Consider the following 20,249-nt stretch of genomic DNA (forward strand, 5'->3'; position numbering starts at 1 on the left):
AACCCGTTGGAACCTAAAAAAAATAAAAGCAGAAAGTTTGTTTCATTGCGTGCACACTTATTTAAATGTTTCTTTTTGTTTGTTTTTGTTTGTTTATGCGTGCTACGTTACTTACAATTTTGAACATGCTCCAAAATGTCTGTTTATCATCTGTGTAAATTATAGAATAATCCTTCTCTCTTAGCATCAGTCGGGGAGGGTATAAAGTGTCACTGTCACCCTTGTACCATGACAAGTACCTCCTAATGCTTGTGTGCCTTGTAGCAATGGTCACAGCTAGAGAGAGAGAGAGAGAGAGAGAGAGAGAGAGAACTGCTTGTCCACTACCAGCATGGCTGGAAAGTCAGTTTAGATTTTTATCTTTTTCTTTTACATCTTAGTTTTCCACTTTTTTTTTCTTCTATTTTTTCTTTGCTTTTTCTCTTTTCTCTTTATCATCCTTTTCTCTTTTTCTTTTTCTCTTTATCCTTTTTTTCCTCACCCCCTTTTTTATCCTATCTTATTTTCCCCTTTTACTCCTTTTTTCTTTATTTTTCCTCTTTTTCTTCCCCTATTTTTTCTTTAATTTATTTAACCCTTTTCTTCACTATTTCTTCTATCTTTTTTCCCCTCACTTTCCTTTCCTCTCTTTTTTTTTTTACTTTCCCTTATTTTTTTTTTTATTGTTTCTCCATCCCCTCCTCCTCCTCCTCCTCCTCCTCTGTTCTCTTCCAATTCGGCCTTGGCTTTTGTTTTTGTTCTTGGTCTCCTGTGGCAATTAAAAAAAAAAAAAAAAAAAGAAAAAAATGCCCAAAAAGTAAAACAACCTCTACTGATGGAGAATGTAGCTTAAAATTGTTTTTGTGATGGTGGAGGAAGGGGCAGAACTTTTGCAACCATTCCCATAATATCATCGCCATCATTGCTTGAGGAAGTTCATTATAACTGATATTTGTCGTTGGGGCTTGATGTGTGAGCAGAGAAAGTCAACCAACTTCCTGCTCCTTTTTACTTGATTGCATACATAAATATGGATAGAATTTGTAGATTTGAATCCAAGATTCATGCAATCATCACATTGGCTTGTTCAACAATTTATATTCTTTTCATCTTTTAATATAATTATATATATACTAGCTGTACCCTGCCACGCGTTGCTGTGGCTCAATTTGGTGTAATGGAAAAATCTAATAAAAAGAGAAAATGCAAGTTTCTTACATTCTTAGTACAGCAATTCACTCCAAAAGTGTTTAAAAAAAAAAAAAAAAAAAATACAAAAATGGAGAAAAAAAATGGTACTCTTGCAGAATCTTACCAGGATCCTTAGGAGTTTCCATCAATCATGGCTTGGGCTCGACCAGCAGTCAATGGATTAAGCCAAACGTTGCTAAATTGTTGAAATGGTTAATTGATTTTTTTTGTGTTTTTTTTTTGTAATCAAAAATCTTACTTTTCAATTAATATTTTGGTGAGGGGAGGGGGTACTATACGCAGATTCGAAAAGTTGTCCCAAAACAAATGTAAACAAAGGTAAGGTAAGTTACATTTCGACATATCTGGATAATTTGTTTGTTTTTATTTAATGTAAAAAGTTTAATCAGCTCGGAAAAGCACACAGTGTTTATCAATGTATTTGAAAAAGACAAATGGTCTTGGACTCTGTTGAATATGTTAAGTTCGGGGAAAATAAGTAAAAAAAAAACTAAAAAAACTATGCATAACAATGTAAGAAATATATGTGACCGTGACATAGGCTGACATATTTGGTGGATTTCTGGCAGTATATTGTATAGTTTATTAGTTTTAATTCATTTTCCAAAACAACGTAATCAACAGTGTCTGCCACCATTTTTATTTTTCAAATACACTGATAAACACTGGTTTTCGAGTCGACTAAATGTTACATTAAATCAAGCGGGTTTATATTACTGAACACAGATCCGAAAAAGTTGTTGAAAAATAAATATATAACAAATGTTATCTAAGGCAAGATAAGTTACTTTTCTACCAAACTGGATCAGCCAGTTCGGTAGAAAAGTAACTTATTTTGCCTTTGATAATATTTGTTATACATTTGTTTTTTGGCAACTTTTTTTAATCTGTGTGTACAGTAATACAAACAAAAAAAAAAAACACAAAAATATATCCAGTTAGGTAGAAAAGTAACTTATCCTGCCTTTAAAGTCCACCTACACAATTTGTTTTAAAATTACTACTTTTAAACATTTTCGACGATGCTGAATAAGAAAATCTTATTTACAGTTTGAAGAGGAAAGTAGTTTTCGATATATAAAGACCTGTGCTATGCACTATAATTCACTGGCAGCTATGAATAAACATCCCCAATCTCCCAATAAGAACGGCTTTCAGAATAAATAACGCCTACCCACCCATGTTAAAAATTGTGTAGGTGGACCTAAAGTAATAATTTACCTTTTTTTTTTTTAAATAAATTGTTAGTTTAAAGCACAACGCTATTGTGTACAACGGTTTTAATAAAGGAAAAGCATTCATATTTTCTTATATAAAAACAACTCCGGAAAAAAAAAAAAAAACATACTTTCAAGTTTGTTAGAATAAGTTTTATCGAAACAAAAACAAAACATTTTTTACTTATGCTTTATTTCTTAAATATAACAATTCCTGTTTTATGCTTTTAACGAACGTAAATTTCACGGTGTCTGTTTTTTGTTACATTAGGTCCCTCTACACGATTTGTTTTGAAATTACTACTAAAGGTTTTAGACGATGCTGACTAAGAAATGCATATTTACAATTTGCAGAGGCAAGTAGTTTTCGAGATATAAAGACCTGTGCTATGCACTATAATTCACTGGTGGCCATGAATAAACACCCCAACCTCCCAATATTAAGAACAGCTTTTGGAATGAAAACCGACAATCTCTCCATGTTAAGAACAGCTTTAATATTCCCATGTTAAGAATGGCTTTCAGAATAAACACCCCTAACCTCCCCATATCAAAAACGGCTTTTGGAATAAATACCTCCATCCTCCCTATGTTAAGAACGGCTTGCAGAATAAACAATGCCTACCCAACCATGTTAATAATTGTGTAGATGGAGCTAAAGTAAAAAACTTTTCTTTTCTTTTTTTTTTAAATAAATTGTTAGTTTAAAGCATAACGCTACCATGGTTTTAATAAAGGAAAAGCATTCATATTTTCTTATATAAAAACAACTCGGGGGAGGGGGGTACTTTCTAGTTTGTTAAAATAAAGGGTTTGTATTACTGTACACATAGATTCGAAAAAGTTGTCAAAAACAAATATATAACAAATAAATGTTATCAAAGGCAAGATAAGTTAATTTTCAACCTAACTGGATAATTGTTTTGTGTTTTTTATTTAATATAAAATGCTTATTCAGCTTGAAAAACATCCAGTGTTCACCGATGCGTTGGAAAATTCAAAATGGCGCCAAACTCTCTGCTAAACATGGTAAGTTTGAGGAAAATGAATTAAAACTAAAAACTATACCACATACTGTTAAAAACACACCGAATATATGTCAGCGTATGTCACGGTAACATATATTGCGCTAGTTTCAAACAGTGTTTTGTATACTTTCTATTTTTAACTCATTTTCCCAAATGTACCGTGTTCAGCAGAGAGGTCGACGCCATTTTGAATTTTCCAACACATCGGTAAACACTGTTTGTCGAACTGAATAAACACGTTACATTAAATAAAAACACTAAAAAAATTATCCAGTTGGTTAGAAAAGTAACTTATCTTGACTTTGATAACATTTATTTGTTATATATTTGTTTTTTGACAGCATTTTCGAATCTATGTGTACAGTAATACAAACCCAAAATAAGTTTTATTAAAAGAAAAAAAGAACAATTTTTTACTTTTGCTTTATTTCTTAATGTAACAACGATTGTTAGTTTAAAGCGCAACGCTAATGTATACCATGGTTTTGATAAAGGAAAGGCATTCATAAAAACATCTCGGGGGGGGGTGTACTTTGAAGTTTGTTAAAATAAGTTGTATCGAAAAAAAACCGTTTTTTTTTACTTATGTTTTATTTCTTAAGTGTATCAGTTTGTGTCTTACGCTTTTAACGATTGTTAAAAAAAAGTTGTTTTTTTTTTATACGCACATATAGTCAGAATCGTTATTTTTTGTCATTCCAAAATGGTATAATTTTATCGTAAGGACTGCCACAATGAAATTAAACTTAAAAAATAGGGAATGTTTTTTTTATACTTATCAATTAAACAGATAATGAAATATTGTAATTCGGAAGTCTTCAACTCGTGGACCGCTCATTTCTACCGGAAATAAAATGGCGAAAATAGTTTCGCATTACGAAAATATTTTTATTTTATTTAATATTAATTTCTGTGTTACTATTTTAACGATTTTTTAAAAAAAGTGCATTATAGTCAGAATCGTTATTTACCGTCATCTTTTCCCTGATGAATAAAAGTTTTTTTGTTTTTTTTATAAGGTAATATTTACTTTTTAATTTTTAAAAACACAGTTTGATGATAAAGATTCACTGTTATAAAATTTCACAGAAAACGGAATTGTAAATTTCTAGTTTATCGGTTTTGAATAAACCAGACGTTCCATTTTTATATATATATAGATTTCTAAATATATAATTTACATGGTCACAACACTGGACATGCTAAGGTTTCGGACAAATGATCAGTTAAAACCAGAAGTCCTCGTCAGGCAACATAATACATGGTTGCTTTCCACACAAGAAAGCAGTCTTTTTGTTTTTTATTTATTTATTTATTTTTTTTTTTGAGGACTACTTTCTTGTGTGGAAAGCAACCATTTATTAAGATGCCTGACGATGACTTCTGGTTTAAACCGATCATTTGTCTGAAACATTAGCATGTCCAGTATATCATGACCATGTAGATTATACATCATATTATAGAAATATATATAATTATATTAAAGATGAAAAGAATAAAGATTGTTGAACAAAGAGTTCTGGTTTTCATCAACAATTTGTCCAAAACAGTAGCATGTCCAGTGTCACGACCATGTAAATTTGTAAAAATGTATCTTGCTCTTTTATTGAGCACTCTTAATAACCTCATAAAATTCATTAGTTATCATTTGGGCTATGACAAGAGAATATTCTTATCATTGTTTTGACTCTCGAGTATATATGCGACACAGTTAATCAATCAAGAACCACATCACTATCTAAAAATATATATATATACATGCATACACCAGGTTAAAGGTATTCATGAGTGATAACTAGGGCTATGACGAGAATATTCTTTTCATTATTTTGACTCTCGAGTATATATCAGTTAATATTTTATGTTTTTAGATAGTGATGTGATTCTTGATTGATTGACTGTGTCGCATATATACTTGATGAATTTTACGAGGTTATTAAGAGTGAAACCAGATCTCTTTGTTCAATCTTTATATAAAAAATATCACACGTGTTAGTTATCACTCATGAATACCTTTAACCTTGTGTGTGTGTATATATATATATATATATATATATATATATATATATATTCAGTTTGTTTTTAGATAAGCAGTAATGTGTTGCTAGTCATGAGCATGTTTAGGTCCTATAATATTTAGTAACTAGAGACCTCTTCAGATAATCATGTTTATGTGAAAGCGAAGTCAGTAAGAGGTCTCTAGTTACTAAATACTATAGCACCAAAACATGCTTATGACTGTGTAGCAACACATTACTGCTTATGTAAAAACAAATTGAAAATATACCTTGCTCTACTTCGGTATTGAGCATTTTTTATTTAACCTCAAATTATATATATATATATATGCAATATTTTTTTTTTTTTTTTTTTTTTTTTTAAATAAACATTAATTTATTTAAAGATCCTAATCTTCGGCCCACAACAAAGCCCTCCTCAAGAAAAAAAAAAAAATGTATCGCCTAAAAAAAAAAAAATTTGAATAGAAAAAAATATCACACGTGTCTGATTTTCTAACCGTCATGTTTTGAATTTCATTTTCTCCGTGCTTCTAAAAAAGTGGATTTCTATTAAATACTGAAATATTAAGGAGATTTAGTTTGCTTTCAGCATTGTGTATTGTATGTATTTAGGGAAGTTAACTATTTTTTCCATTTGCTGCAAAAATATTTATTGACTGCAATATAACTTCAAAACAGCATTACCAGTTCAGTTTTCAAGGATTTGAAACACTTACCATTTGACAGACGATTTTCTTCAAATATATTATGAATCACAGTCATGCACATTAGATCACTGTGTAGAAGTTTTTACTAAGATATATATCTATATATATAAAAGGCAAAATGTGTGTGTATGTCTTCAAAAGGCTTTTCGAGCACACGCTCCCTGGGTCGTTACTATTGCTTTAAAACTGTGTATATAGGTCCTATATAATAATATCTAGGAATTAGGAAACCGCGTAGCGTATAGATTTATTTACGTCGATTTTTACAAAATTATTGCTATTTTGGCTTCTCGCGTGTTGATTGGGCTTTTTAGTATAAATAAAGTGAAACTAAACTCAAACGGACGTGTTCGCAGCATTGCGCCGTGAAAAACGTCCAGAAGCAATCAGTTTTGATCAATCTTGTATATCAGACAGTCAAATTTCGATAAACAACCTCAGACGCTGACACTGCGTGACTTCTATTTGACCTTCTTAATTAGGTCAAATGGAAGCAGCAAAGTTAACTTTTATTACGCACGCCTGTTTTTATAGTCATAGTTAGATAAATAAATTCAAACACGTCTAGGCTGTATGTCGCAGTGGCCCAATAGTAACATCGCACGTTTTTTTTTTTTTCACACATTAATTTCCAACTCAAGGGTACGGGTTCGATTCTCATACTCACCTACCAAAACATTTTTTTATTATTATTTAACCCCCCCCCCCCCCCTCCCCCCGGAGTTTTGATTTACCTCAAGACACCCGGGCATTGCTGGGTACCCCGCGCTAGTATTATATAAAAGACAAAATGTCTATATTCCAAGATGTTGTTCATCTTAGCATTTATTTCTTTCAGCATGTTAAAATGTTCAAATCTTGACAGCACCTGTTTCATAGCACAGAAACATTCATTGAATTATGTCAAGTTTTTAATCTTTTCTACTTTGACTCCAAGAATAAAAACTCGTTAACTTTAAAAGAAAATATAAAGAATATGGGTATAATTACATTTTTCCGATAAGATCGGAAGAGTAATTGCAATGGTGTTTCATACTATTTACACCATCTTTGATTTTAATGCTGTATATGCTCTGTAGTTATATTTAACATACATTGAGCTTCATAAATAAAACAATTGGTATAAAGGGTAAAATATAACTGATTATGCATATTTTACCGATAAACATATTAGTGTTGGAATGATTAATCGAAAAAATTTGTGCCGATTTTCTGAGGCCAAAACGATTCATTTGTCTTTTTGATTTTGTTTAAAGCTAAGTCTTCCATTACTGGTAATAAATGATAAAATAATAATTGATTTTAAACCACCAGTGAAGCTAAAATCGATAGATCCCCCCCCCCGTATGTTTTTACATTTATGAAAATATTTGCACATTTAATGTATGTTTTTACGGTAATCGGAGAAAAACACAACTATATAGTTAAATATTTAGAGATTTATAAAAAATCAGAATCGGTAATTGTATTGGGGAAAAAATATTGGAATTGTCCTATCACTATATATATATATATATATATATATATATATATAATATATATTTATAAAAAATCACTTATTCTTAAGACCGAATATTTTTCCTTTCTTACATTATGTTATACCGTTATAATACTTCTCTAAATACTGAAATAATTATGACCAGAATGTAAATATGTGTCTGTGATGCAAGAGAGTGGGGAGGGGCTCGTTCTTTTTTTTTTTTTTTTTTTTTTCTTTGGTGCTTAAGTTATAGTCGACAAATCGACTTTTTTAAAGATGTTGTTTTAAACAAAAACAATATTATGTTCTAAATTGTTATGTCGAAAATAGTAATAAATCCAAAAATTACGAAAAATCAATGGATAGAAATTTATTTCTAATAAAAAGTAATTTTTAAGGAAAATAGGTAAAATCACATTTTTCTTAGAAATTATAAGTAGGCTGTAGAAGGCTAAATACAGGGAACATAACTCCAAAGAGAATATTAGATTAATTGTGTCATGGCTGCAACATAGATTTTATTTTACTAAAAACACAATAGCAGTTGTTCTATTTGATGAATTTTTGGTAATTTTGGATATTAAAAAAAAAATGCGTCGTTTTCAGCTTCTAAAATGTATTCATTTATTTATATATGTAATTATTTTCAATTTTCAACTAACACAACGCTTCAAAAGCAGGTAAAGAAGAAAAAAAAGATTCTTTCCTAATTTAAATTTTGCGCGGCTGGCGCAACACCCTGCTGATGACTATTTTTATTTAAATTTCTAGCTGCTTCCAAGAACACCGGGCTACTACCATCACCCTCACACGCAGAATTCCACCATGTGGTCAAGAAAAAAAAAAAAAATTAATAAATTTAAATAAAAAAAAAAAGATATTCAATTAAGCCATTATATTTTTTTGAAAGTTGACAAAACTTTATCTGTGTTTCAGGGTAGCCAACTGATGATCCCTGAAATAACATTAGGACTATTGTGAATTTGTGAAGGCAAATAGATTTAGTGAATCCTGCAGATTAATTAATGGCAAAATTTTCAAATGAAGGACTAAAAAAAAAATTTTTTAATTAAAATAAAAAAATTTTTTATACAGTTTTAAAGGTTAAAAAAAACTTTCCAAGACAGACATATATATATATATATATATATATATATATATATATATATATATATATATATTACAATAGAAAAATGCAAGCATGAAAAGTAATATGGTTAAGCTTAAACATGGAAAAGTAAAGGACTAGTTGTTAAAACTGGAAAAGAAAAGGACGATATTCTAGTAAAAAATATTTTAAATTTATAACTTAAAACATTAAGAATTTTTTTATTCAATTTATAACCTTATATAATTAATTCTTAATGCTGCAATATTTTAAGTTATAAATTTATATTTTTTACTAGAATATCTTGTCCTTTTCTTTTCCAGTTTTAACTAGTCGTTTACTTTTCCATGTTTAAGCTTAACTGTATTACTTATCATGCTCGCATTTTTCTATTGTAATCCATGATTTTTTCAGGCTTTAAGTAAATTCACTTTTCCTTGATTAATTTTAGTCTTTTTTTTTTTTTTTTTACCCCCATAAACATAACATACACATATGTAATAACAATGTACGGCACTCGTTTGCTTTCAATAAAATCCCCCCCCCCAATTATCTCTCTTCCATTTTGTCTGTTTCACTTGTTACTTCTCTTTTTGCGAGAGCGGTGAATTAGTAGCAACACTAGTTGCTGAAGTGACGTGGTTGCTATGAAAACCAGTCATAAAAACCTTGCTCACCTCCTTGCGTTTTTCTACGATTTTGAACACCAGTAAATTCATGATAACTTTTGTTTTACTGAACAAAAATTGATATAGCTGAGAAGGTGATCTATAAACTGTAATAATTGTTTGAAATTGGGTCGAAAAATGAGTGAGCGGTGAAGCTTTAAAGCAGTTCTAAATGACTAAAATTGCCACTTAACCATATATTCAAACACTACCATGTTTGAATGATATATATTATATATTATTCAAATTCCATTTTTAGCATCTCAATAACTTGTCATTTAAAGACATTTCCAATCTAAGACTTGGTAGAAAGGTCTATTTTCTCTAATGCCTGTAAAACACCGACACCCTCTAATTATTATCTTGTTAGAAAACAGTTTGACCCTGACCAGGCAGTAAACTATTATTATAATACTATGAGACTCCTACTATAAAAGCTATTAGAAGAGTGGCATTTAGTCTAGCTCCTATGGAGTTCTCTACAAACTTTAATCATCATTATTAGTAATTTGAAAAAGAAACCAGATAATATAATGCAGGATTTTTTTTTTTCAAATAAATGAATTATTACTTAAAAAAAAAATAAAATTATTTTGTTGATCCAAGTTTTCAGCTGCAAAACCCTTCCTCATTATGATAAAAACATTTTATTTTTTTAATTGTCAAGAATATATGGCATGGCTGAAGATTGCAGATTTCTTCCGGTCTTGTTGAAGAAATGATTTTTAAATGTTCATTAGTTGTGATATGATGCAGTGGAATGGGTGTACAAATATCGAGATCAATTTTACTACAGCGGAAGCATTGGTATATTCTAGAAATTTGAAAATCTATTAAGAAACCAGATAACACTATAAAATCTATTAAGAAACCAGATAACACAATGCAAAATTTCTTTTTTCAAATAAATGAATTTTAATTTCTTTTAATATAAACCTTTGATTCCAAAAGCCTTCCTCAAGGTGATACAGACGATCTTTTTTTTTTTTTTTAAAGTATTGTTGTTCATTACCAATTTCTTCTGGTCTTGTTGAAACTTTTTCAATGTTCAATAGTCGTAATGAGATATGGTGGTATGCACATACAAATACCGAGATCAATTTTACTTCTGTAGAAGCATCAATATGAGAAATTTGAACATCTGTTAAGAAACTAGATAACACAATGCAGAATTTTCTCCTTTACTAAAATTGAATTCAATATTTTAATTTTTAATTTTATTATAACCAGCATTCGAAGAGTGTTTCATGCCTATAAGTATTTTCATTATTAGCGTTAATTTTTTTATTGTCAATTCTATTTTTATTCATTCAATGTTTAGGGTTATCAATTCTTATTTAGAATTCAACTTGATTACAAAAAACAAAAAAAATCTTTATGATGTACATACACGTCATGAAATGAAGATGTCATATTCCAAAAATTATGTAAATTGATAAAGTAGTTTTATTTTTAACTAAGAAAATCAAATTTTACATGTATCTAAAACGTAACTGTCTCGCCCATCATGATGAAAAAAAAATATCAAGGATCAAAGGGAGATAACTCAATAAAAATTCATAACTACTAGATTTATGTTAACTTTACATGAATCGCTTGGAAATGATTTTCTTCATAAAATAAATTATTTGACCAATTTACGTGATTTTTGAAATATGACACTTCCATTCCATGGCGAGTATGTACTTCATAAAACTTGTTCTGTAGATATTTTTTATTTAAGTTGAATTCTAAATAAGAATCAATTTATCTGCTATTCAAAAATGAAATGGGTCCTATTGTGGTTCATTAAAATAAACCTCAATATTTTTATGATATGTTGCAGATAATAAACTATTTGACTCTTGCTCAACCCTGTCTGTAAAAAATGAACAGCTTAAAGTGGAAACGGCCAAACTCAAGGAAGAAAATATTGGCTTGCACATTCGAGGAGGAGATGGGTAAGTTTGCTTGATCAAGTTGGAGATGAATTATCCTTATGACTTTTAAATATTTGATAAATTTTAACTAATGAAAAAACTGTTAATAGCAATTTCAAACAATTTCTTTTAATTTTATTTAGCGGAGACAAGAATCAGATATCGGATCAAAAACTGTACAAAATCCAGGAGGAACTCACTGAATTACATCGTCAAAGAGCAGAGGTTTGAATAAACTTTATTTGCTGATTTTTTTCTTAGGCATGGATACGTTGAATAATGATAAACTTCTATAATCTCAGTCAATTTTGATAACAAACAAGTAATTATTTTATTTTAATGTAAAATTTTATAACGTGACTTCCTTTACAATAATTAAGGAATGATCAAACTCATAAAAAAAAAGCTGGTTCTTGTCCAGAATTCCTGCTACATCAAAAAACAAAAATAAAGACAATTTGTATAATATCAACAAAAATTTAAATGTACCTCTTAAGAAGTTTTTCATACCAGTGCAAGTGTTGTATAGTGGTTGAGAGATATTGATCTCATAATAAACATATAAATTGTATGTATGTTGTTTAGCCAGAAGATATGATATCGACGTATAAACTGAGTCCTGTTGTATAGTCTTCACAAGAGTCTGCATTTTGTGTCTACATGCTTATTCTTTACAGCCTTGCTTCTTGGTTTGAATCACATCTGTTCACTTCCATGACCAAACTCAAACTCTTCGACTAACTAAACTTCCCGACCTCTTGACTTCAGTTCCGTTATGTCATCATTAAAAAGCACACATATCTCAACGTGCGACCTTTCCATGTATGCCTGGCCAAGGTCATTTTGTTTATTCAACCTAACTAATTCATGTAAACATCCTCAGCTAAAACCCATTGCTACATTTTATTCTGTAAACAAAAAATAACTCCCAATATAAACTATTTTAACAATATCACTGGATAGATTGATAAATAGACAGATAGATCGATAATAATTAATTAACCTTTTAACGTTATTATGTAACACAAAGTCAGTCTCAAGGGCACCTTCAAAAGATGTATCGTTATCACTTTTCTTTTTTTGTTTAAATAGAAAACAGTGGCAATTTCTGCTTTCTAGAAAAACTTGCCAGAAGAGGTTACTATTTTTATCATATTCTGGTTTAAAGTTACTTTGGGAGAACATTCAGACTTTATATATGTGTAACACAACACAGACGCGCGTATGGCCGCTGTATGCAAATGACTGATCCGTGTGTGAGGTGACATCATGGCAAGGAAGAAGGAAAAAGATTATAAAAGAAAGAACGTGTACGCAGACTGAGGATCACATTAGAGAGGATGGAGATAGACAGGTTATACAAGTGAGAGCAGCAGGAAAAGATGCATGCTAAAGGGCGAAGTACTACGTGTTAGATATGGCAGTCTTGTTAAGTACATTGGAGCGCGACATGACTTTTGAACAAGAAACGAGGCATTATTCTGGAAGGTGCTGGTGTCTACATTTTAGCATGTATGTAACATTGTACATTGATGTACATAATTTTTTAACTCATTTTATTTGGCTTGTTGGATATTGGTATTTTTTACCAATAAATTTGATTTCATTTAAATGTATATATAATGTATAGTGTAATGTTTTTAGTAAGAGAAATGACCAGTGTTTAATTATGCATGTAAGAATGTGTATATGTATATATATATATATATATATATAAGCTGAATGTCTCTGTGTGTCTAGTCACGAATAGGCTCCTATATGGTTGACTATTATAGAAAACTGATCACATATAATAATAGATGTATCAAGACACAGGAATGGGTATGTTTGATCTGGCATAATGATGATTCCTTAAAATTGTGGGGTCTGCGTACACGCCTGGTTCACAAAGTATGGTTTTAAAAAGATTTTTTAAATTTAAAAAAAAAACGTTTACAAGTGTTTTTGATTTAAGAAGTAGCATCATAAAGACGCATCACAAGAGCACAAAACAAATTGCTGCAAGTCCGAAAGCGGTCTACTAAACAAGGTTATTTTCCAGAATAGCTAACAAAGCACATAATCACTCAAAAATAGAAGATGTATCAAGACACAGGAATGGGTATGTTTGATCTGGAAGAACGGTGGTTCATTAAAATTGTTGAGTCTGCGTTCGCGCCTGGTCAACAAAGTATGGAAATAAAAAAATTTAAAAATTTAAAAAAAAAAACGTTTACAAGTATTTTTTATATAGATGTACATAATACTTTGACAAGTATGTCTTAACTTAAATAGGGATGGTATAATAAAATTGTGGGGTCTGCGTTCGTGCATGGCCTCCATAGAATGGAAATAGGCACAAACTTTAATAAAGACTTTTCATATCTATCTGCATAAGTATACTTTGATAATTATGTTTCAGTTTGAAGAAATATGGTATAATAAAATTATGGGGTGTTCGTTCGCACATGACCTCCATAGAATGGAAATATGTCACAAAGTTTAACAAGTTTTTTAATATAGATCCACAGAATATTGTGATAAGTGTTTCAGTGTGAACAGGTGTGGTATAATAAATTATGGGGTTTATCTATTTTATTTTTACTTTCATCAAATTTTGCTTTGTTTTTGATACCCCCAAATTTGAAGCTATCTCTTTACAACCCTTCCTTTTCATAACCTATCATACTTTCATAAATCAGAGTCAATTTTCTGTAGGCTGTTTTTGAACCCAGTCAACGACGGGTACTTTTGCTAGTGTGTGTGTGTATATGTATATGTATATATATATATATTTTTTTTTTAAAGACCTCTATACATTGATGCGATTGCACATCGATACCTTCAGTTTCCTAGAAACATTGAAAACCTATCCTATAATGCCTAAGATATCAAATTTACCTGTTCAGTTATAAAGATCATAACATTGACTGAAGAATGGGTATGCTTGGTATTTTGTGTCTTGCAGGTTGTGTTTCCACTATTTCTATGAAATCGGAGGTATCAATGGACGCTAAAAATACAATATAGTGTTGAAAAAAACAATGTATTTGAAATACATGCAAGACGTACTACGTTAACATATGAATAAAATATGAGATGTGATATAAATGCATCTTCTGCTTTTGGAATAATAACTAATATGTGTGTGTGGGGATGATTGATCAGAATTGGGAATCAGAAAAATCGGAACTTTTTGGAATATCGAAATCGGAAAATTTGGAGCCTAATTTCTGATTCTAAAATGATTCTTTTAATTTTTTATTGACAATAAAAAAAAAACAAAATGAAACCAAGACAAATTTATTTATGTAAAGTTGTTCATTTACAAATAAGGGCTATGAATGGGTTATAAAATCCCACTCAGATATTTAATGTTGATTCTTAGTCGCATGTATTTTATTTTATTTATTTTTTTGTACATTACTGTAAATATTCCTTTGTAAACCTTTTCGTATATATTTGTTAAACATTTCAGGAGTTTTTACTTAATACTAGCGAGGGGTACTCGGCGTTGCCCGGGTGTTTTTCGAGGTGTGTGAAAAAAACGCGAAAATGTGAAAAAAAAACCCCAAAAAAAACAAAGCCTTCACGATGCGCAGTTGGAAAATAGTAAAGTGTTTAAAAAAAAAAAAAAAAACAGGTGCGCGTTTTTGATTGACGTGACGGCGATAGGTATTCAGCAGTAAGCATTTTGTGTGGGACAGTTTTGAATGAGGTGAATAAATCGGTTTGTTTGTTTTTAAAAACCCGCTCCCTGTTTATTTGGGGGAGCGAAATGAAAGCTACAGTCTGATATGACGAAGTCGACATTGAACAAATGTTACTTAGCTCTCTTGCGACAACTGGCTTTCGGCCTGTGATTAGAGTTGAGTTTCGCTTTTTTATACCGAAAACCCAATGTAACGCGTGGCGATGTGGGAAATGTGGAATAATTAACGTTTGAAAATCAATAAAATTAAATAGACAGGCGAGCTCCGTGGGTAACTCTGAGATATTACAATTTATAGATGATATAAAAAGTTTTAAAAGGTTGTGAACCGAGCAAGCGCTTCTCTGAAAGAAGACTTTTGTGGACATCGAGGAAAAGCGTACATACATACATTTTCGCTTTTATATATATAGATAATGATTTTAAATACCTTGGACAAAGTTTCTCATTTTCGTTGGTGCCTTCTGGACACTTGGCATCCTACCATCAGGCTCTTCTGAAATAATGTTATGGTATTTCTTCAGTTTGGCCACAAGTGAAAATATAGTAAAAATCTCGCAATGAGTTTATCAAATACTTGAATGAAATGCATAAAGGGAAAGCGAATCAAAACAAATTATATCTACATTTAAACTTAACCCTCCCCCCTCCTTCCCAAAAAAGAGTGAGATTTGGGTATTTGTTACTGTAACAAAGAGAACAAAAAAGATGAAGAACAAGTATGCCACAAATAAATGTTACCAAAGGCAAGACTCTTCTACCTTTGTGGATCAGTTCATTTGCGTTTTAACATTTTAAAGCCTGTTTTTAGTTCAAAACAAACTTACTATTCACTCTGTTGAGTTAGAATAAAATTTGCTGCTTCACAAGGACCCTTGATAATTGCTCCAAATCAAAAATTAAACAAACACTGGTAGAAATGCATAAAATAAATGTCAGCAATCGAGTGAAAATATCATGTTCCACCAGTATTTTGTTTCGATTTTTAAGTAATCGGACAAGATTAATAAGTTAGAATAAGCCGGAAATGATTATCATTTTACGTTAAATTTGTGTGAAATTGCTTTCCTATTCGAAATTCTAAAATAATTTTCTTTCTTTCCGCCACATAATCATCTAAAAAAAAAAAGTGAAGGAGGGATTTAGCTAAAGGTGTTAATCTATTTGCCATTATTATTATTAATACTGTTACTAAACTATTATTATATTGTCAAGAATGAGAGTTCAATAGAAACGTTGTTTTAATTTGAATAAAATAAAATACGCATCAAATGCGCTTGAAAGTCAAATCACAATGTAATATTAGGAAAATAAATATTTTATTTGTTTGAAATTTATCACAAATATTTTTTGAAGGTAGACTCCATCTTTAGTGTGTTGTTTTGTTTCTTTTTTTTCTTCTTCTTCCTTGCCATGTTGTAAATTTGGAGAAAGAAATCTGTTTGTATAGAGATACAACACGTGGCTCTATACAAAGAATTCTTTCTCCAAATTTACAACATGGTAAGGAAGAAGAAAAAGAAAAAATAGAAGCAAAACAACACACTGGAGATGGAGGATAATTCCGAAATATATTTGTGATAAATTTCAAACAAGTAAAATATTTGTTTATTTTCCTAATATTACGTTGTGATTTGGTTTCAAGTGCACTTAATGCATATTTTAACTATTATTATAATTATTTTTTGTATCTTGTTTTCTTTTTACAGTAACCTAAATCAATTTAATAACCAGCCTAATCTTTATAATTGCAAGAAAACGCATGCACTTTTTTCATAGCGGGAAGGGAGAGAATAACAGAACACAATTATGTAGGAACTCATTCTTGACGTGGGACGAGCTTTAACTATTCTGTTCCTAAACTGTTTTCTTATTTTGCATACCAAGCTATCGATTCTTTTTAATCGTTTATGAAAATTGCAAATGGTATTAATGATGATCAAATGCAAATGAGATTTGTTTTAAAAAAACATAAAACAAATCTTCTAATTTTCAATCAATTATAAGGAAAACATTAGAGAAAAAAAATCTACAATTGTAATATATGCCCCATCTCAAGTCTATTTTTGTTTTGTAAAATATGTGAACTTACTATCTACCTCTATCTGCGTATTGAGCACTGTTAAAGCAAATACTAAAATCGATACATAAAATATTATTTTCTTATAAAATGTTATAGACACATGAAATACTAATGCACACACATATATATGCACACACATGCACACACACACATTATTAACAGTATTTGGTATTATCCTTATCCAGAATGCCCTACAAATCGTGAACTTGAACAATGAATTACAAGAAAAAGAGAAGCAAATACAAAATATGCAAACAAAGTAAGTCCTGACTTTTCCTTTTCTTTATTCTTCTTTACTTCTTCTTTCTTTATTTTCTCTTTTACCTTTTCTTTGTTTTTCTGTTTTTTTTTTTCTTTGTTTTCTTTTGCTTTCTCTCTTTTCTTTTTTGGCAGGATTGGAGTTTAGGTGGCGATTAACACCGAACCCAAAACAACACAAACCAAAAACAAAAGGGACACAAATATTGAGTCACTGGTTTATGGAAACAGTGACCATATTGTTCAGTTTACAAATAAGCTGAACTTATTTTTCAAAATAAAACAATATAAACAGATTTTTTTTTCTTTTATTTTAAACAATATTCTAAATTTCTTTTAATATTGACCTATTTTAATAATCTTTTTCTTTATTAAAAACATATCGCTAAAAGGGTGTGTATCGCAATATATTTTTTAATAGTCTTTTGAATTTAAATTCAATTTTATTTTAATCATAAGAACTGCTGGAAATGAAAAAAAAATATTAAGAGATTTTTTTAAAATAAAAAAACGAAACAATTTTTATTTACATTATAAACATATAGAAATAGAACTTTTTATAATTTTAAACAATATGAACAGAATTGTTCTACTGCTTTTGCAGAATTGGTGGGGGTGTTTTGAAAGTATTCTGTACTTTCACCTAACAATTTAATTTTTTTCTTTTCTACAAAGCAATTTTTTTTTTTTTTTTTTACAAAAACACATTGTTCACTAGACCTAGACCTAGACCAGAAATTAGGGGTACGTTGAGTTACGTCTGCGTCAGTTTCTGCATGTGCACCAAAAAGGTAATTATTACAAGAAATCCGATGCCTTTTAACAATACATTTTCAATAAAAGAAAAAGATTAATATTTAAAAAATCTCCTTATTAAAAGATTTTTTTCTTGCATTTGTTTGAAGAAATTTGAACAATTTATATACCCGTAGCTAAAATTTGTCTGACGTCACTTCCGTAAACAAGGGAGTGCGCATCTTCAGCTTTACCAAAAAATATTACTAAACTTAAATTAAAGTTCCAAATACTATTAAAAAAATATATTGCGATGTACCCATGCTCGACTTAACGGAGTGCACAAATATCACTAAAATTGAATTTAAATTAATATTAATGCCGTTTAGCGATACATTTTCATTAAAGAAAATAATTAATATTAAAATAGGTCAATATTAAAAGAAATTTAGAATATTGTTTACAATAAAAGAAAAAAATTCTGTTTATCTTGTTTTATTTCGAAAAATAAGTTCAGCTTATTTGTAAACTGACCGAGATCAACTGTTTCCATGGATACAAATCGGTGGCTCGATATTTGTGTCCCTTTCGTTTTTGGTTTGTGTTGTTTTGGGTCCGAGGTTAATCACCTACAATCCTGCCTCATTTTCTTCATTTTATTTCTTTGTTTGTTTCTTTTTTTTTTTTTCGTTTTCTTTTTTTTTTTTTCGTTTTCTTTTTTTTTTTTTTCGTTTTCTTTTTTTTTTTTTTCGTTTTCTTTTTTTTTTTTTTCGTTTTCTTTTTTTTTTTTTTTCGTTTTCTTTTTTTTTTTCATTTTCTTTTTTTTTGTATTGTTTTTAGTTTCTTTCTTTTTAGTTTCTTTCTTTTTAGTTTCTTTCTTTCTTTGTTTCTTTCTTTCTTTGTTTCCTTTTTAGTTTCTTTCTTACTTTGTTTCCTTTTTAGTTTCTTTCTTTCTTTGTTTCCTTTTTAGTTTCTTTCTTTCTTTGTTTCCTTTTTAGTTTCTTTCTTTCTTTGTTTCCTTTTTAGTTTCTTTCTTTCTTTGTTTCCTTTTTAGTTTCTTTCTTTCTTTGTTTCCTTTTTAGTTTCTTTCTTTCTTTGTTTCCTTTTTAGTTTCTTTCTTTCTTTGTTTCCTTTTTAGTTTCTTTCTTTCTTTGTTTCCTTTTTAGTTTCTTTCTTTCTTTGTTTCCTTTTTAGTTTCTTTCTTTCTTTGTTTCCTTCTTAGTTTCTTTCTTTCTTTGTTTCCTTTTTAGTTTCTTTCTTTGTTTGTTTCCTCTTTAGTTTCTTTCTTTGTTTGTTTCCTCTTTAGTTTCTTTCTTTGTTTGTTTCCTCTTTAGTTTCTTTCTTTCTTTGTTTCCTTTTTAGTTTCTTTCTTTCTTTGTTTCCTCTTTAGTTTCTTTCTTTCTTTGTTTCCTCTTTAGTTTCTTTCTTTCTTTGTTTCCTCTTTAGTTTCTTTTTTTGTTTGTTTCCTCTTTAGTTTCTTTCTTTGTTTGTTTCCTCTTTAGTTTCTTTCTTTGTTTGTTTCCTCTTTAGTTTCTTTCTTTGTTTGTTTCCTCTTTAGTTTCTTTCTTTGTTTGTTTCCTCTTTAGTTTCTTTCTTTCTTTGTTTCCTCTTTAGTTTCTTTCTTTCTTTGTTTCCTCTTTAGTTTCTTTCTTTGTTTGTTTCCTCTTTAGTTTCTTTCTTTGTTTGTTTCCTCTTTAGTTTCTTTCTTTGTTTGTTTCCTCTTTAGTTTCTTTCTTTGTTTGTTTCCTCTTTAGTTTCTTTCTTTCTTTGTTTCCTCTTTAGTTTCTTTCTATGTTTGTTTCCTCTTTAGTTTCTTTCTTTCTTTGTTTCCTCTTTAGTTTCTTTCTTTCTTTGTTTCCTCTTTAGTTTCTTTCTTTCTTTGTTTCCTCTTTAGTTTCTTTCTTTGTTTGTTTCCTCTTTAGTTTCTTTCTTTCTTTGTTTCCTCTTTAGTTTCTTTCTTTCTTTGTTTCCTCTTTAGTTTCTTTCTTTCTTTGTTTCCTCTTTAGTTTCTTTCTTTCTTTGTTTCCTCTTTAGTTTCTTTCTTTGTTTGTTTCCTCTTTAGTTTCTTTCTTTGTTTGTTTCCTCTTTAGTTTCTTTCTTTGTTTGTTTCCTCTTTAGTTTCGTTCTTTGTTTGTTTCCTCTT

At 29.7% G+C, this 20,249-nt stretch overlaps 1 protein-coding gene across 5 annotated transcripts in view; it reads left to right on the forward strand.

Annotated features, from left to right (window-relative positions):
• LOC145243645 (autophagy-related protein 16-1-like) overlaps nt 1-20,249 on the forward strand; it is a 171,202-nt gene that overhangs the window by 35,278 nt on the left and 115,675 nt on the right. For 3 of the 5 annotated variants that reach the window (XM_080106686.1, XM_080106683.1, XM_080106684.1), the window contains exons 2-4: nt 11,246-11,360; nt 11,483-11,564; nt 17,299-17,372. In XM_080106686.1, coding sequence (XP_079962812.1) covers nt 17,362-17,372 — 11 coding nt within the window. In that variant the 5' untranslated portion in view covers nt 11,246-11,360; nt 11,483-11,564; nt 17,299-17,361. The remainder of the gene's footprint in view (nt 1-11,245; nt 11,361-11,482; nt 11,565-17,298; nt 17,373-20,249) is intronic. The other 2 variants (XM_080106687.1, XM_080106685.1) reach the window with 1 other exon arrangement.

The sequence above is a fragment of the Euprymna scolopes genome, chromosome 22, assembly GCF_053919585.1.
Source record: "Euprymna scolopes isolate OS-2025 chromosome 22, ASM5391958v1, whole genome shotgun sequence".
Taxonomy (NCBI): domain Eukaryota; kingdom Metazoa; phylum Mollusca; class Cephalopoda; order Sepiida; family Sepiolidae; genus Euprymna; species Euprymna scolopes.